General features: G+C 33.3%; 1 protein-coding gene across 1 annotated transcript in view; it reads left to right on the forward strand.

The window, feature by feature from the left end:
- Window positions 1-18,542, forward strand: part of ap1m1 (adaptor related protein complex 1 subunit mu 1) — a 55,868-nt gene that overhangs the window by 4,577 nt on the left and 32,749 nt on the right. Inside the window, exons 6-10 of the mRNA XM_039665577.2 lie at window positions 978-1,104; window positions 2,733-2,875; window positions 5,848-5,919; window positions 6,014-6,172; window positions 7,281-7,406. Coding sequence (XP_039521511.1) covers window positions 978-1,104; window positions 2,733-2,875; window positions 5,848-5,919; window positions 6,014-6,172; window positions 7,281-7,406 — 627 coding nt within the window. The remainder of the gene's footprint in view (window positions 1-977; window positions 1,105-2,732; window positions 2,876-5,847; window positions 5,920-6,013; window positions 6,173-7,280; window positions 7,407-18,542) is intronic.

Raw genomic sequence — 18,542 nt, forward strand, 5'->3', positions numbered from 1 at the left:
TATAAAGGGTTGAACACCTTTTAGCTGGATCACAATAGCATGTTTAAAGCGGTACAGGTCAATAACTCAAGGAATGAGATGAACCGTGTTAAGCGATTAATCCAATGTTGTGCATTTATGAAAGCAAGATAATCCAGAGAGTGTTTTTTTGTACCGCATTTCTTTTTGCAGTGATTCTCTTGTTGTATCAAGCGTTTAGTAGTTTATTGATTCATTTATTTTGATTAAGGCGGTATTAATGATTAATTGCATCCAAAATAAAAGTTTGTTTACATAATGTGTGTACTGTATAATTGTTTTGTTTATATAAATACACACGCATGCATGTATACTATATATTTAAGAAATATTTGCATTTATATAAATATTTTATTTCTAATAACTAACTAATAATTTTTCTTAAATATGTACACGCATATATATATATATATATACCAAAAAATTATATACATATTATGTAAACACAAACTTTCATTTTGGATGCCATTAATCGTTGCACACAAATTTTGAAACATTATTATATGTAAATATGTTTGCAATATGTTTGATTTTTCTCCATATAATGGACTTCAATGGGGTCCAAACGGTTCAAGGTCCAAAAGACAGTTTCAGTGCAAACTGCAGACTGTTCAAAGGGCTTTAAACGATCCCAGACGATGAATAAGGGTCTTAAGAAGTGAAAAGATCTCTCATTTAATAAATAAATAACAAAGTTTAAGTTTTATAAGCTCAAATGCTCGCCTTGCTCTGTTCTGTGACGCACGTTTGTGACTCTCCTGTTTGAACTCGTTCATCAAAATGAACGAATCTTTTTTTTGCCGAGTCATTTGGTTCATTCAATGAACGAAACAAGCGAATTGACTCGGAAAAAGATTCGTTCATTTTGATGAACGAGTTCAGCAAACGTTTTTTTGAAAAGTGAACTACTCCTTTAAGTGTTTGACACAGCTGACTCATGGGTGCTGATCTTTCTCCAGGTCAGTGCGAATGGTAACGTCCTTCGCAGTGAGATCGTTGGCTCCATTAAGATGAGAGTGTTCCTCTCGGGAATGCCAGAGCTGCGTTTGGGTCTGAATGACAAGGTTCTGTTCGAGAACACTGGCCGTGAGTCCATTTCCCTATACAGATAATAGCCAATTAGATCAGTAGGGATGCACCGATATGAAAATTTTTGTCCGATAACCGATGATTCTTTATATCTGAGAGCTGATAACCAATATATTATTTATATAAATTATAAATTATTTATATAATTTTTGAGAACCAGATTACAAAAACAAAAGTCCTTAGCATACAATTATAATGTTCTCATTATTAATATTATTAGGGCTGTGCAAAGATTAATTGCGATTAATAGCATCCAAAATAAAAGTTTGTGTTTACATAATATATTTGTGTGTGCTGTGTGTAATTATTTTATATTTATAAATACTCACACATGCATGTATATATTTAAGAAAATGTGTTAATCTATATTATATATAAATTAGGGCTGTCAAATGATTAATCGCGATTAATCGCATCCAAAATAAAAGTTTGTTTACATATATATATATATATATATATATATATATATATATATAAATACACACGCATGCATGTATATTTAAGAAAAAATATTAATTATATATAAAAGATTTATATTTATATATAATATAAATTATATATAAATCTTATATACACATGAAAATATTTCTCAAATATATACAAGGCATGTGTGTGTATTTATATATATAAAATAATTATACACAGTGCACCCACATATATTATGTAAACACAAACTTTTATTTTGGATGCGATTAATCGCGATTAATCGTTTGACAGCCCTAATATAAATATAAATATAAATATTTTATATACAAATATGTATTTATATATATATATATATATATATATATTCAGTATTTACGTGCAAATAAATCTTAAATATATACATGCATGTGTGTGTATTTATATATACAAAATAATTATACACCGCACACACACATATATTATGTAAACACAAACTTTTATTTTGGATGCGATTAATCGCAATTAGACTTTGCACAGCCCTAAATATTATGTAGCCAATATGACAGCTTTCCTTAAATGTGTTTTCCTTTTATTAAGTAAATCCAATCATATTTTAAGCAATTCAAAAGCATCTTGTTTTGAAGTGTCCCATTATTATCACTTTCAGCTATAATATTTTGGACAAATTTTCTTTTTGGACCGATAACTATAACATTATAAATGAACATCGGCCGATACCAATATGGTGCATCTCTAGAAATCAGTATTTTGTGGCTTAAATGCTAGTGTAATCCACATCATATCTATATTATTCAGCTGTATTTGCTTAGAATTTATAAATGTAGGTGTATATATGAAGAGTTCAGATGCAAAAGCCTCTAAATGCCATTTGAAATTTTCTTCTTTAATGATGATTTTTATCAAACTTGTATATTTAAGTTCAGTAATTTCACTTAAATAACAATTAATAGGTAATTATCATTGCCATTTAAGTGAAATTACTGAACTTAAATATACAAGCTTGATAAAAATCATCATTAAAAAAGAAAATTTCAAATGGCATTTAGAGGCTTTTGCATCTGAACTCTTCATATATATATATATAAGGTTTTACATTTATAAAGTACTAAAAAGCCTAACGCCAAGCTTCAGAAACTGGGTTTTACTGTGTATTTTACAGCTGTGGTGTGTGTTTTAGTTGTTTGTCCGCTCTTCTTCAGGTGGTAAGAGTAAATCAGTGGAGTTGGAGGATGTGAAGTTTCATCAGTGTGTGCGTTTGTCTCGATTTGAGAACGATCGCACCATCTCGTTCATTCCTCCGGACGGAGAGTTTGAGCTGATGTCCTACCGCCTCAACACGCATGTGAGTGTCTTAACTCATTCAAACATATTAAATTCAGTCTCTATTTTGGGCTATTTTGGTTCTATACAGTGTGTTGTTTCATATTAGTGCAACAAAAACATCCAAAACTAACCTTTAAGTGTATATTTTATTGCACTTTATCTATTTGCGTCTGTAGATTTCAGTTACAATGCATTTCTTTAAAGGACATTGTTTTCCAAACGAGTCAGAAATCTGCACTTCAGCAGCTTTACATACACCAAACTTTACATTTTTAAGTTTACAGTTATATATTGCTGATAGTTTAACACTTAATTCCTAAAAAAAAAGGTGATTTTTGTTTTTTCTTTTCCCCCCCGATAGCATTTTCGGATTTGTGAAGTGATAAAATCCCCTCTGTAAAAACTGTTATATATAAAATGTTCAAAAATGAAACAAATTTTTAATCTGGCTTTTTCCAATGTTCAAATCTATGCAAGTTAGTGCGTATTTAAATAGATTAAGCAGCATTTGATTATTTAAATATGTTTTTGCAATTCATCAATCAACTGGGGAAGTATGATATCTATAAGTTAATGTTCACATTTATTTTACTGCTGTCAATCGATAAACAAGAAAATATAACTAATTCATTGCAGATTTTTTTCAAGTATGTTTTTTTTTTCCTGTGTGAACAGGTGAAGTTTTTGCAGACACGTTTTGTTCATATATTGTTTGTTGGTTCATATATCTACACTTTATTCCTAAAACAAAAAGGTTATAAAATCCCCTCTGTAAAAACTGTTAAATATAAAATGTACTACAAAATGAAACAAATTTTGAATCTGCCTTTTTTCAATGTTCAAATCCATGCAAATTAGTGCATATTTAAATAGATAAAGCAGCATTTGCATATTGAAAAACATATTTGATGATATTTATTAGTTAATGTTGAAATTCATATTTATTTTAGTGCTGTCAATCGATAAACAATAAAAATAACTAATTAATTGCAGATTTTTTTTAAATATTTTTTTTTCCTGTGTGAACAGGTGAAGCCGCTGAAACCAAACTTTGCATTTTTAAATTTAGAGTTATATATTCTGACAGTTTTTGCAGACACGTTTTGTTCATATATTGTTTGTTGGTTCATATATCTACACTTTATTCCTAAAACCAAACGGTAATAAAATCCCCTATGTTAAATATTAAATGTACAAAATGAAACAAATTTAAAATCTGGCTTTTTTCAATGTTCAAATCCATGCAAATTAGTGCATATTTAAATAGATAAAGCAGCATTTGCATATTTAAACATATTTGATGATATCTATTAGTTAATGTTGAAATTCATATTTATTTTAGTGCTGTCAATCGATAAACAATAAAAATAACTAATTAATTGCAGATTTTTTTTAAATATTTTTTTTCCCTGTGTGAACAGGTGAAGCCGCTGAAACCAAACTTTGCATTTTTAAATTTAGAGTTATATATTCTGACAGTTTTTGCAGACACGTTTTGTTCATAGATTGTTTGTTGGTTCATATATCTACACTTTATTCCTAAAACCAAACGGTAATAAAATCCCCTATGTTAAATATTAAATGTACAAAATGAAACACATTTTAAATCTGGCTTTTTTCAATGTTCAAATCCATGCAAATTAGTGCATATTTAAATAGATAAAGCCGCATTTGCATATTTAAACATATTTGATGATATCTATTAGTTAATGTTGAAATTCATATTTATTTTAGTGCTGTCAATCGATAAACAATAAAAAATAACTAATTAATTGCAGATTTTTTTTTTAAGTATTTTTTTCCTGTGTGAACAGGTGAAGCCGCTGAAACCAAACTTTGCATTTTTATGTTTAGAGTTATATATTCTGACAGTTTTTGCAGACACTTTTTGTTCATAGATTGTTTGTTGGTTCATATATCTACACTTTATTCCTAAAACCAAACGGTAATAAAATCCCCTATGTTAAATATTAAATGTACAAAATGAAACAAATTTTAAATCTGGCTTTTTTCAATGTTCAAATCCATGCAAATTAGTGCATATTTAAATAGATAAAGCAGCATTTGCATATTGAAAAACATATTTGATGATATCTATTAGTTAATGTTGAAATTCATATTTATTTTAGTGCTGTCAATCGATAAACAATAAAAATAACTAATTAATTGCAGATTTTTTTTAAATATTTTTTTTTCCTGTGTGAACAGGTGAAGCCGCTGAAACCAAACTTTGCATTTTTAAATTTAGAGTTATATATTCTGACAGTTTTTGCAGACACTTTTTGTTCATAGATTGTTTGTTGGTTCATATATCTACACTTTATTCCTAAAACAAAAAGGTAATAAAATCCCCTCTGTAAAAATTTTTTAATATAAAATGTACAAAATGAAACAAATTTTGAATTTGCCTTTTTTCAATGTTCAAATCTATGCAAATTAGTGCATATTTAAAGAGATAAAGCAGCATTTGCATATTTAAACATATTTGATGATATCTATTAGTTAATGTTGAAATTCATATTTATTTTAGTGCTGTCAATCGATAAACAATAAAAAATAATTAATTAATTGCAGATTTTCTTTAAATATTTTTTTTTCCTGTGTGAACAGGTGAAGCCGCTGAAACCAAACTTTGCATTTTTAAATTTAGAGTTATATATTCTGACAGTTTTTGCAGACACGTTTTGTTCATATATTGTTTGTTGGTTCATATATCTACACTTTATTCCTAAAACCAAAAGGTAATTAAATCCTCTCTGTTAAATATAAAATGTACAAAATTAAACACATTTTGAATCTGGCTTTTTTCAATGTTCAAATCCATGCAAATTAGTGCATATTTAAATAGATAAAGCAGCATTTGCATATTTAAACATATTTGATGATATCTATTAGTTATTTATTTTAGTGCTGTCAATCGATAAACAATAAAAATGAACTAATTAATTGCAGATTTTTTTTTAAACATTTTTTTTTTCCCTGTGTGAGCAGGTGAAGCCGCTGATCTGGATCGAGTCTGTGATTGAGAAGCATTCGCACAGCAGAATCGAGTACATGATCAAAGTGAGAACACATCCATCTATGTGAACTTGGCTTGCTTTAATGCCGACACACAGCATCCGAACTGACCCTCATGTTTCGTCTCTTTTACTGTAAGGCCAAATCTCAGTTTAAACGACGATCCACTGCCAACAATGTGGAGATCCATATTCCCGTCCCGACCGACGCAGACTCGCCCAAGTTTAAGACCACAGTGGGCAGCGTGAAGTGGGTCCCGGAGAACAGCGAGATTGTTTGGTCCATCAAGTCTTTCCCTGTAAGAAAATGCATGCAGTCTGTTTTGCTATTATACTTTAAAGGGGCGGTTCAGGATTTTGGACGTCGGGCCTCATTTCCAAGTGAGCCTGTGTGTTATTTATCAGTGGAGACAGTTTTCAAAAAAATGAATTCAGTCATTCCAGTTGCATAGTTCGCCGGTGCTAGGCTAGCGCGAGTAAATGGTAACTGCTAGCCTGCCATTAAAAACAGTTTTACCCACTCCTGAATACAGCCCGACCGATACCGATACAAATATTTTTGGGTTTTAAAATCCGATATTCCAATATATCGGCCGATATTTTATTTATTTTCATTTTTTTCAGAAACGCGCAACAAAACATTAACAGATTTCTCTAACATAGTTATTTGTAGTTATTTATGACTATTTTAACTAAAAAATATGATAAAGCATTTCAAAAAGAAACTTAAACAGGAACATCAAAATATATTTAAGTTCTGATAAATAAAATAATAATTAGTCCCTACATTGCCTTATAAGCTACCTTATAATTACAATGTCAGCTTGCTTATCCCTTTACCTGCACTTTTGAAATTCTTTCCATCAAACCATTTTCAATCATCGGTTACGTTTGGTACTTTTTCTCTACGTCTAAATGTTCACTCCTCGCAAGTATAACTTACATTTTACAATGCAGGGACTGTAACTAGAGATATGCTAGTTATAAATACAGTAATCATTCCTTTAATTAGGCAGAAAAAGTTCAAAAGCTCATTAATGTTAACGTTAGCGGTCTTCCACTGATGATAGTGGCATTAGCTAGCTTTGTGGTTAGCTTGTCTATGATGAGCCATAATTTAGCAATAGATGACATCATACTGCAAATTGTAAAACATGCATTTTCAATATAACAGTACGTTTAGTCCGTTTTTATTTTATTTTTGAAATATTAATTTATCGGCCATTATAACTGCCGATACCGATATTTTAGAAAATGCCTAATATCGGCCGATATATCGGTCTGGCTCTACTCCTGAAACACCAAGTCCAAAATCCTGAACCACCCCTTGCTTTAACAACAACTACTAGCTGAGGAGTGAAAGTAATATTAGCACTGCAGAAACTCATGTGTGTGTGTGTGTGTCAGGGAGGTAAGGAGTACCTGATGAGGGCTCATTTCGGGCTTCCCAGCGTGGAGGCGGAGGACAAAGAGGGAAAACCACCGATCAGTGTGAAGTTTGAGATTCCCTATTTCACCACTTCTGGAATACAGGTAATCAACCATCACGTTAGCCACACTTCCGTCACATTTAACTCATGCACAAAATTGCACAAGACATCTGGATATGTAAAGCATCGTTTCCATCCCATGTGTTCAAGAGAACAAAATCATTGCTGGGAAATCGGTGCAAAATATCAAATAAAAATGGATGTTGCTGCAGTTTCGGAAGAAAGAAAGAAAGAAAGCCTACATTTCAAGTAGGGGTGTGCGATATGACGATTTTTAACCGTGGACGATTAAAATGTCTCCACGATCTGCTTTTGAAGAAATATCGTAGTATCGTGTTACAGTGCATTCTATCAGTTCAGTTCTGGCGCCCCGTCTCAACTGTACAACGCGACGTAGCCTACACATCACACGTTAATGAATAGGTACGGGACACTGCAATTCACAAAAGTTCATTATTTGCATAAGCCTTGCCGGTTAAACATTTAATTCACGCGCTGTTCTAACGTGCGCTTTCCTGACCGCATACCCCCGACGCTCACAGGCACTAGAAGTCTGTCAAACAGCGCCTGAATACTGGACTAAGTTATCTTTTGAGTCTTATTATGCTAATACTGTTAAATACACACAATGCTTACATAAACAGGCTATGTCTAAAGTGAAAGCAAATATTTGAGAGAATATCTGGTGTAATATGCGTCTATATTAAACGCGTTGCGTGCTGGTCTATAAACGACAGGAGTAAATAGTACTGCCGCTTGTCCTTAAAGGGATAGTTCACCAAAAAAAAAAAGCTGTCATTATTTACTCACTCTAATGTTGTTCCAAACCTGTATTAATTTCTTTCTTGTGCTGAACACAAAAGATGATTTTTTTTTTTAATGTGGGTAACCAAACTGTTGCTGGTCCCCATTAACTTCCAGGAGAGAACCTATAAAAAACAGGGGGACCAGCAACTGTTCAGTTACCCACATTATTCAAAATAACTTTTATTTTCAACAGAAGAAAGAAACTTATTCGGGTTTAAAACGTCTTGAGAGAGTAAATTAAGACCATTTTCATTTTTGAGGGAACTATCCCTTTAGTGTTAATAAAACAAAAAACACAAGGAGAAAATCACTCACTGACTGAGAACTTTAATAGTAGCTTTAATAAGAATAAATTTATTCAGTGAAGTAGTGTTTTAATTTTTATATTTGTTAATTTAATTACTTTCTTCAATGCTACTGCTAAATACACCTACTGCATCTGAAAAAATAAAGCACTATTTATTTAATTTGAATATTAATTTGTGTAATGTTTATCTTGTCTTATTTTTTTAATAACAAAGAAAATAATGACAAAGATTGTTATCTTCGCCACTGGCCTAAATGTATGCCTTTCTTTTTTTACTTTTGTTACCTAAGGCTTTGTTTTTAGCATAGGGACATTAGTTTGCCTGTAATGAACAGCCACTTGCAAAATATTAAAACCAACTTGAAAAAGAATCGTGATATAAAATCGTGATCTTCCTAAAAAAATTTTTTGCTAATAATAATAATAATAATAATAATAATACATTTTATTTGTAATACACCTTACATTTAGAGCAAATCTCAAAGTGCTACAGTTTAAGATATGATATTTTTCCCATATCGCCCACCCCTAATTTCAAGGCTTCGGTCACTTTTGACTGCGACAGAGCCAAGTGTGATCCCTTCTTTGAATTTGAGGGTATTTGACCTGGAAAGTCCTTGTATTTCAGGTTAACCAATTGGTGTGGGAGCCCTAATGAACCTTATTGTAAAGTGTTACCGATAGTGTAAGTTCAAAAAGCATCACTTTTAGTTGTTGCGTCCAAACGTAATGCTGACGCATTTGTAATGCATTACATTTTTAACAAAAATACTTCATGATTAAATGTGTTTCTGATGAATATGTCAGTTTCCAGATTTGTCATCATCATGATACGCTTCATGTTTTTGACATAAGGTGGCGCTGCTGACTGTTTAGTCAGTGGATGAATTGGTATTTTCCCAGATTCTGAACACCTGTTGCTCAGGCTGTGGCTGCTTTTTCCTTTCACACTGATAGATGGCGCTATGAATCTGTATTTTGAAGGATTTATTCACTTGAAATATTTTTTTGATGCATTAATACAGGTTTGATAACCAAAATCACACACCCTCTTGTTGAGAATGCATTCTGCTTCATTACTGTTCTAAGAGTAAGTTCATTTCACAAAATAGCATGTTGTTGATTTTTTATCAAGAGTTGAGCAATGTCGTCTTGATGAAATGCTCTTTAGGAAACCTTGGTATTGTCTGTGTACTTTCTCCACGTCTTGGCAAATCTGTGGTGGAATGAGTTTAAATGCGGCAAACCAAGTAAAAACTGAAATTCTGTTCAGTTACTTACTCGTGTTCACTTTTGAAAGACAATTTTTATAGATTTTTGTCTATTCACCTAAAACTCTGATGCTTAATAAAGTACGTAAAGAGATCGGCAAAGAAATCTTAGCTTAATCATAATCTTTTTATGATTAACAGATTTAATTAAGGCTTTTATTCACAAATAAAGATTGATCAAGGGCATGTTCAAACATGCTTGCTTTGACTTTCAATGGTGAGATCATTAAAAATATCTTCATTTTGTGTTTTGAATATGACTGAAAGTCGTATGATTTTGTACCGATTTTCTATTTTTGGTGAACAAAAACTCTTTAGGGGATCTATACTCTGTCACGCTAATGTTTTTGAGAGTGTTAATGAGGATTAGATGCTTTTATCTTAAATATGGCGTCTGACACACCAGTGTTGTTAACTAAAAGTATTAAAAAAACATTTTTTGTTCATTAAAATAAAACTGAAATACAAATATTAGATGAAAAGTGTTGCCTTCTTCTGTGTCTCACTGAAATAAAATACATTTTATGTTACTAAAGTTACTTTTAATAAAAAAGAAAGGTAAATGAATACAAAAATTAATAAGAAAACGCATTTAACAAATGTATAAACTAATTCAAAAGTATTAAATACATAAATAATACACTAAAATATCACTATATTGTACTCCAGTTATAGTGGTCAATGACAGCAGAATATTTTATAAATATTTTCTGCTTTAAAAATCCTAAAATCCATAATTGTTCACCCAAAAGTGAGATTGTCATGTTTTTTTATAAACCTGTATTATTATTATTATTTTAAACCTGTATGATTTTTTCATAAAAATGTGTTTTTGTCCATACAGTGAAAGCCAATGGGGTCCAATGTAGTTTTTGTTTCATTGTATGGACAAAAGCAGAAACATTCTTCAAAATATCTTCTTTTGTGTGCACAGAACAACATGTGGGTGTAGAAATGATGTCAGATCTGTGTGTAAAGTAGAGGCCGACCGATCCATATATTTTTGGGTTTTAAAATCCGATATATCGGCCGATATTTATTTATTTTTTGTTATTAAATATTGTTGGATTTCAAACACGTGTAAAAGAAAAGCTAACTTTTCTGCACAAGATACGTTTGATACTTTTTCTCCGTCTAAATGTTCACTCCTCGCAAGTATAACTTACATTTTACAATGCAGGGACTGTAACTAGAGATATGCTAGTTATAAATACAGTAATCATTACTTTAATTAGGCAGAAAAAGTTCATTTCCAAGCTCATTAATGTTAACGTTAGCGGTCTTCCACTGATGATAGTGGCATTAGCTAGCTTTGTGGTTAGCTTGTCTATGATGAGCCATAATTTAGCAATAGATGACATCATACTGCAAATTGTAAAACATACATTTTCAATACAACAGGCCAAGGAGAGATGATTGAAGCGTGTTTCATCCGTTTTTATTTTATTTTTTAAATATTCATTTATCGGCCATTATAACTGCCAATACCGATATTATGGGAAAATGCCTAATATCGGCCGATATATCGGTCTGGCTCTAGTGTAAAGTATCCCTTAAAACAGTTCAGAGAATCATATACACGATTGTGTTTTTGATCGTGTTTCATTAGAATAAACCGTTTAAGTTGCTCGCTGTTGGAGCACCAAAGCTGTGTGTGTGTGTTGTGGCTGTGACAGTGTCCTGATCCAGACAGTCGGTCAAAGCCAGGACAGACAGAACAGAACCGCAGCTCCTGCTGAATCTCGTGCTTTAGCAGACGGTGTGTTTATTTGTTACGGTCAGTCGTGTGTTTCTCAGGCCTCAGCAGTTTTTCAAGGCGGGCGACTGGATTGGAGGACAGTTGAGCCGTACGAGTGTGTGTGACGTCTTTCTCCTGCAAACAATATGATGCTTGTTGATCTGAAGATGTTTGACTTTGAACTGAAGTTGTGGATTGAGCTGGATTCAAAATCATGTTTTTAAAGGCATACTCCACTTTTTTTGGAAATAGGCTCATTTTACAACTCCCCCAGAGTTAAACAGTTGGGTTTTACCGTTTTCGAATCCATTCAGCCGATTTGTTTTTATATTTAGAAGAATATCAGTAACCAGACAGTTTCTGGTCTCATTGACTTCCATAGTATATTTTTTTCCTACTATGGAAGTCAATGAGACCAGAAATTGTCTGGTTACTGATATTCTTCTAAATATTAGAAAATCGGCTGAATGGATTCGAAAACGGTAAAACCCAACTGTTTAACTCTGGGGGAGTTGTAAAATGAGCCTATTTCCAAAAAAAGTGAAGTATCCCTTTAAATGTGCAGAAATTAAAGATGTTTATTATGTTTATTTATAATAAAATTGGGTTAAAACAACCCAGGATAATTTAGTGTGTACTGTAACCAAGTTCACCTGTTTCACTGGCTGTGCAAATGCATGTTGTAATATTACGTTTATGCTGCAATAGGGATGGCATGATCCACTTTTTTGCCTCTGATACCTGGGATTAAGTACTGATCCAATACTAAAATATTAATAAATTAAAGCTGCAAGCAGCATTTATCGGTGTTCAAGCAGTTCAGGCCTTTACGCACAAAAGCATTGAAAGGCATTCAATTTTATTTAACATGCATTTATGCACGGACATAATAGATGTAAAACACCATTTACAAACAATACATTACGCGATTATAGCGCCACCTATGATCCGATCCTCACGAAACTTTGCACGCTTCCTAACCATGTTAGGACACATATGCTCACCGATTTTTGTGAAGTTCTGACTTTTTGAGGGGGATTTAGGGGCTTTTGACTGAATTTTGCCACAGACCACTATCTAAATGAGCCTGTTACAGCCAACCGAATGCAAAATTTCAACTTTTTTTCGATAATTATTGATCTAGAGAGTCCAGAGAATAGGCCTAGACTGGTTTGGTCCCGATTGGGCAAAAAACCAGGGACTAGTTCGCAAAAGTGGGTTTTGGACAAAAACCGAAAAAACAAATTTTTTTTTGCTCCAAATGGAAATCCAAGATATACATCTTGTCCGTCTTGAGTCAGGGATTACAGTGGTGTAAAAACATTGAAGCTAAGTCAAATGGTCTAGGAGTTATGAGCAATTTATTACTTTTGGTTGCTGTAGCGCCACCTATGGGCCAATCGGTGTCATACTCTGATAGCTTCTCCACAATTCGAGGCCCTACCATCTGACAAAGTTTCACAGCTCCAGCCCTTACGGTTTGGGCTGCACGATGCGTTTTAGGGGATTTTTTTTTTCTTTCTAGCAAATACAATAGGTTTTCAGCACTTCGTGCTTGAACACCTAAAAATAAAAAACAGTGCCGAGCTACCTAATAAATTGTATCTGTATGCCTCACTGTGGGGAAGAGACTGCACTCTAAAAATGCCGCGTTGTTTCAATCCAAATTTGGGTCAAATATGGAAAAACCCAAATGTTGGATTAAAAATGCAATTAAAAAATGTAGAGTTGAAAGTGAAAGTTGAAATTGGGTTAAAATTTTAAATGACATTTTTAACCCAACATTTGGGGTTGTCCATATTTGACCCAAATTTGGGTTAAAACAACCCAGCATTTTTTTGTATGTATCTAAGTTCACCTGTTTTTCTGTCTACCGTTTGTGGAAATTCTCCCCCTGGCAGGGGGTTTTCAATAATGTTCGGTTTCTGTGTGCTGACACTGCGTTTCCGTGTGGACGAATGTCCCGAACTGCGTAAAAAAGCACGGTTCTAAAAATACCCGTGTCCGTGTGAACAAGGCCTGAGTTCCATGGGTTAACGTTTGAAAATGGAGAAATTAAGACTGCCTTTATTATTATTATTTTTCTATTAATTATGCGTTCTACTTTATAATTAAAAAAAAGTAAAAAGTAAATGAATATATGAAGAGTTCAGATGCAAAAGCCTCTAAATGCCATTTGAAATTTTCTTCTTTAATGATGATTTTTATCAAACTTCAATATTTAAGTTCAGTAATTTCCCTTAAATAACAATTAATAGGTAATTATCATTGCCATTTTAGTGAAATTAGTAAACTTAAATATACAAGTTTGATAAAAATCATCATTAAAGAAGAAAATTTCAAATGGCATTTAGAGGCTTTTGCATCTGAACTCTTCATATTAAGAAGTAATATATTAATAAGTATTAATAATAAACTTATTATTTATTTTTACCTAAATACTCATTTTTTATTTTACATTGATTGGTATATTAGTGTACTAATAATACTAATATTCCTTTTTTTAGTAGTAATAGTCAAATTACTATAGTAAAAAGTAAAATTATATTATAATATGTATTATAATACATATTTTTTTCTCATTATTATTATTTTGTTATAGGCAAGGCAAGTTTATTTATATAGCACGTTTCATACACAATGGTGCTTTAAATGGAGGAAATTAAAATAATTAAAAGAAATAAGAATATTTAAAACGGTTTAGAATAAAAAATAAAATACAGCACACTCATTCAGTAAAGCACTGCTAAACGAAGATGATTATACCAACATTAATATAATCACAAATATTGCCAAATTGTGCAGCCCTACAAAAACAACCATTAGAACCCAGAATTGTTTTAAATCTCATTTTAAAGTGCAGTAGCAATTTTTTATTAGAATTTTATTTATTTATTTATTTATTTTTGCACCAAATAGTCCTGGTTTTATTAATAAAGCTGAGAAATATGCCTTGATTTTAATTATTTTAATAATTTTAATTATTTATTAAATTCATTAATTTATTTTAATTTTTTTATTTTAAAAATTATATTAAATTATTTATTACATTTTTTTTTTTTTTTTTTTTAATTTTTCGCCAAAAAAATTGCAGCAGGTGAAATTTGTGCATCTGACCACTACAGCACCAGCACAACACACACGATTTGAGGAATCCCTCATGTCTGGAGTATGGTGTGGTGGTGGTGTGGGCGTTTACGGGTCAGTAACTGTGCTGACTGATGGCCGTTGAGTTGCAGGTGTCATTCTTAAAGCGCGTGGAGTGATGAAATGCTCTTTAAAGGAGAAATTCCTCCTTCAGTTCCCACAGATGATAGATGTATTTTCCGGAGGCGTGGAGAGACAAACAAAACAGACCTGTAGTATATACTTGTTTGTTTTCTTAGATCAGGGAAAGATGTACTTCAGGTTAAAAAGTACAGTCTCGATTACCACCAAAAATAGTTTAGCGTCATCTCCCCACTGTAATACGCAAATAAACTATTCCAAAAGCAGCTTGAAAGCTAAAAACCACATGCTTATGAGAGGATTTATTCAGTTAAAATGTTTTCTTATTGCTGATCTTTTGCAGTGCAACATATAATGTTAGCATTGTTTGATATTCAGCTGTTTTTGTCTATAACCCACAAACCAGACGAACAATTGACAATAAACTCCACAAACCGCACGCTTAAATAACAGCCTGACTGCTGTGACATCAGGCAAATTACAGAGAAACGGCATTTCTCGAGCTGAACTCTGTGCGACCTCGAGGATGATATTCAACTATTTCAATAAAATTTCCTCTAATTTTAAACGGGAGATGTTTGGAAGGTCGGGAACGGTAGATTTCCTCCATATAATGCTAAGTTGTGTTCGTCAGCCCACGCGGATATCAACGACGTGAACCGTCTGAAACTCAATTTCCCCCAAGAGTGAGGATGTTCGGGCAAAAATGATGAGGGAAACGTCAGATTTAATTAAGCGCTGAACTTATGTGAGATTTCCTCTCTCTTATTTTTGTGTCGTTTTCATTCATCTGCTACCCAGCTGTCCCGCGGGGGGGTTTAGATCTCCGCCGAACGTCTTCCTCCTCTAAGAAACCAAACAATTACAGCTTTGGGAACGTAAAATGCATGTTAGTTCCTCCATAAATCAAGACTATCGCCACATCTGATCCACAGTGGGCTTCAATCTCAAAAAACCCAAGCCTTTTGATAAACTTATTAATATAGTATGATATATATTAATACATTTCTGTGTTCATTCTTTGAGAGTTTTGGTCTGAGTTTGTCCAGTTAAATCTGAATCTTAAATTAAAAACATTATTCAAATTTTTTTGTTTTTGTATTTTCCCTTGCCTTTGCCATTTGTCTTTAGCATTGTCAGTATATTTTCATTTCATTCAAAATGTGTATCATTAAAATGGCATATAAGTTAGGTTAGGTTAATCAAAAGAATTTTAGTTTACTATAATATGCAAAATGATAAACATTGCATACGAAATATTCACAAATCATGCAATCTAAAAAATGCTGGGTTGTTTAACCCAATTTTGGGTCAAATATGGACTAATTCCAACATTGGGTTAAAAATGTAATTTGAAAATGTAACCCAATGGCTGCGTTTGTCCATATTTGACCCAAAATTGGGTTAAAACAACCCAGCATTATTATGCAGCATCATTAACATATTATTAATATGTTGTAATATTACATTTATGTTGTTGATATTAGTGATGGCATGATCCGGCTTTTTTGCCTCCGATACCTGGGATTAAGTACAGATCCAATACAAAAATATTAATAAAATATAGCTGCGAGCAGCGATGAAGGGCCCAAGCCGGTGGCACCGCAACCCCGGTTCCTTAGTTACCTAAAAGCACCAGGGTGGCCATGCCACTGGCTTTGGCCCTTCATCGCGGATCACAGCTATATATATATATATATATATATATATATATATATATATATATATATATATATACTGTATATATATATATATATATATACTGTATATATACATATATATATGAAGCCGGTGGCACCGCCACCCTGGTGCCTTTAGGTTTATTGTGCACGACATGCAAAATGTAACCCTGCTTTGACTGATGCAAGCTCTACAGCACAGTTTATAGTAAGAAAGAATATAGTAAGAAAGAAAAGTAAGCTGTTACTCAGATGGTTTGGGAAACAAACATTCATCATGTCGCATTGGTTTTAGTTACTTGTCCTCGAACAGAGCCCTAATCTGTTTATATTTCAGTTACACATTCTACATTGATTAAAAAAGAAAAATCAAATGTGTTTTTAATTCATACAGAAATAAAATATTTATAATTCAGCTGAGAATAAAGTTAGTTCAAATTTTAAGAAAAACAAATATATGATCTGAAATATAGCACATTCATTTTTAAATTCATTCAGGTTCAATTACCAAAAATACAATCTTAATTTAATTTAAAACAAATAATAAATCTAAAATATATGGTTATATGCATATTTTGTAAAAAAAGAAAAAAAAAAGAAAGAAAGATATACACTCACCGGCCACTTTATTAGGTACCCCATGCTAGTAACGGGTTGGACCCCCTTTTGCCTTCAGAACTGCCTCAATTCTTCGTGGCATAGATTCAACAAGGTGCTGGAAGCATTCCTCGGGGAGTTTGGTCCATATTGACATGATGGCATCACACAGTTGCCACAGATTTGTCGGCTGCACATCCATGATGCGAATCTCCCGTTCCACCACATCCCAAAGATGCTCTATTGGATTGAGATCTGGTGACTGTGGAGGCCATTTGAGTACAGCGAACTCATTGTCATGTTCAAGAAACCAGTCTGAGATGATTCCAGCTTTATGACATGGCGCATTATCCTGCTGAAAGTAGCCATCAGAAGTTGGGTACATTGTGGTCATAAAGGGATGGACATGGTCAGCAACAATACTCAGGTAGGCTGTGGCGTTGCAACGATGATCAATTGGTACCAAGGGGCCCAAAGAGTGCCAAGAAAATATTCCCCACACCATGACACCACCCCCACCAGCCTGAACCGTTGATACAAGGCAGGATGGATCCATGCTTCCATGTTGTAGACGCCAAATTCTGACCCTACCATCCGAATGTCGCAGCAGAAATCGAGACTCATCAGACCAGGCAACGTTTTTCCAATCTTTTATTGTCCAATTTCAATGAGCTTGTGCAAATTGTAGCCTCAGTTTCCTGTTCTTAGCTGAAAGGAGTGGCACCCGGTGTGGTCTTCTGCTGCTGTAGCCCATCTGCCTCAAAGTTCGACGTACTGTGCATTCAGAGATGCTCTTCTGCCCACCTTGGTTGTAACGGGTGGTTATTTGAGTCACTGTTGCCCTTCTATCAGCTCGAACCAGTCTGGCCATTCTCCTCTGACCTCTGGCATCAACAAGGCATTTCCGCCCACAGAACTGCTGCTCACTGGATGTTTTTTCTTTTTCGGACCATTCTCTGTAAACCCTAGAGATGGTTGTGCGTGAAAATCCCAGTAGATTAGCAGTTTCTGAAATACTCAGACCAGCCCTTCTGGCACCAACAATCATGCCACGTTCAAAATCTCTCAAATCACCTTTCTTCCCCATACTGATGCTCGGTTTGAACTGCAGGAGATTGTCTTGACCATGTCTACATGCCTAAATGCACTGAGTTGCCGCCATGTGATTGGCTGCTTAGAAATTAAGTGTTAACGAGCAGTTGGACAGGTGTACCTAATAAAGTGGCCGGTGAGTGTATATCCAAAAACACAAGGCCTTAAACTTTAACAAGGATGCAACTCTTATCACTACAACAAACATAGTCACACACACAAGTCAAGTCACTTACATTTTAGATGCAATATTGACTTTTTAGATGCAATATTGACTTTTTTCTGTTTCAGCAGAGAAAATAGTTAAACAAAGATCACAGCGACCCATCGCGCATCTCAAAGCAATGTGTTTTCTCATTACTGAATGATTCAGCATTTTGAATCCATGACTCGTTCATTAAGACGGTCATCTGGCGACACCTTATGGTGATTTAGGGTTATGTTTAAAAGTATCGTTCTT

Source organism: Pimephales promelas, chromosome 5 (assembly GCF_988280905.1).
Source record: "Pimephales promelas chromosome 5, fPimPro1.hap1.1, whole genome shotgun sequence".
NCBI lineage: Eukaryota > Metazoa > Chordata > Actinopteri > Cypriniformes > Leuciscidae > Pimephales > Pimephales promelas.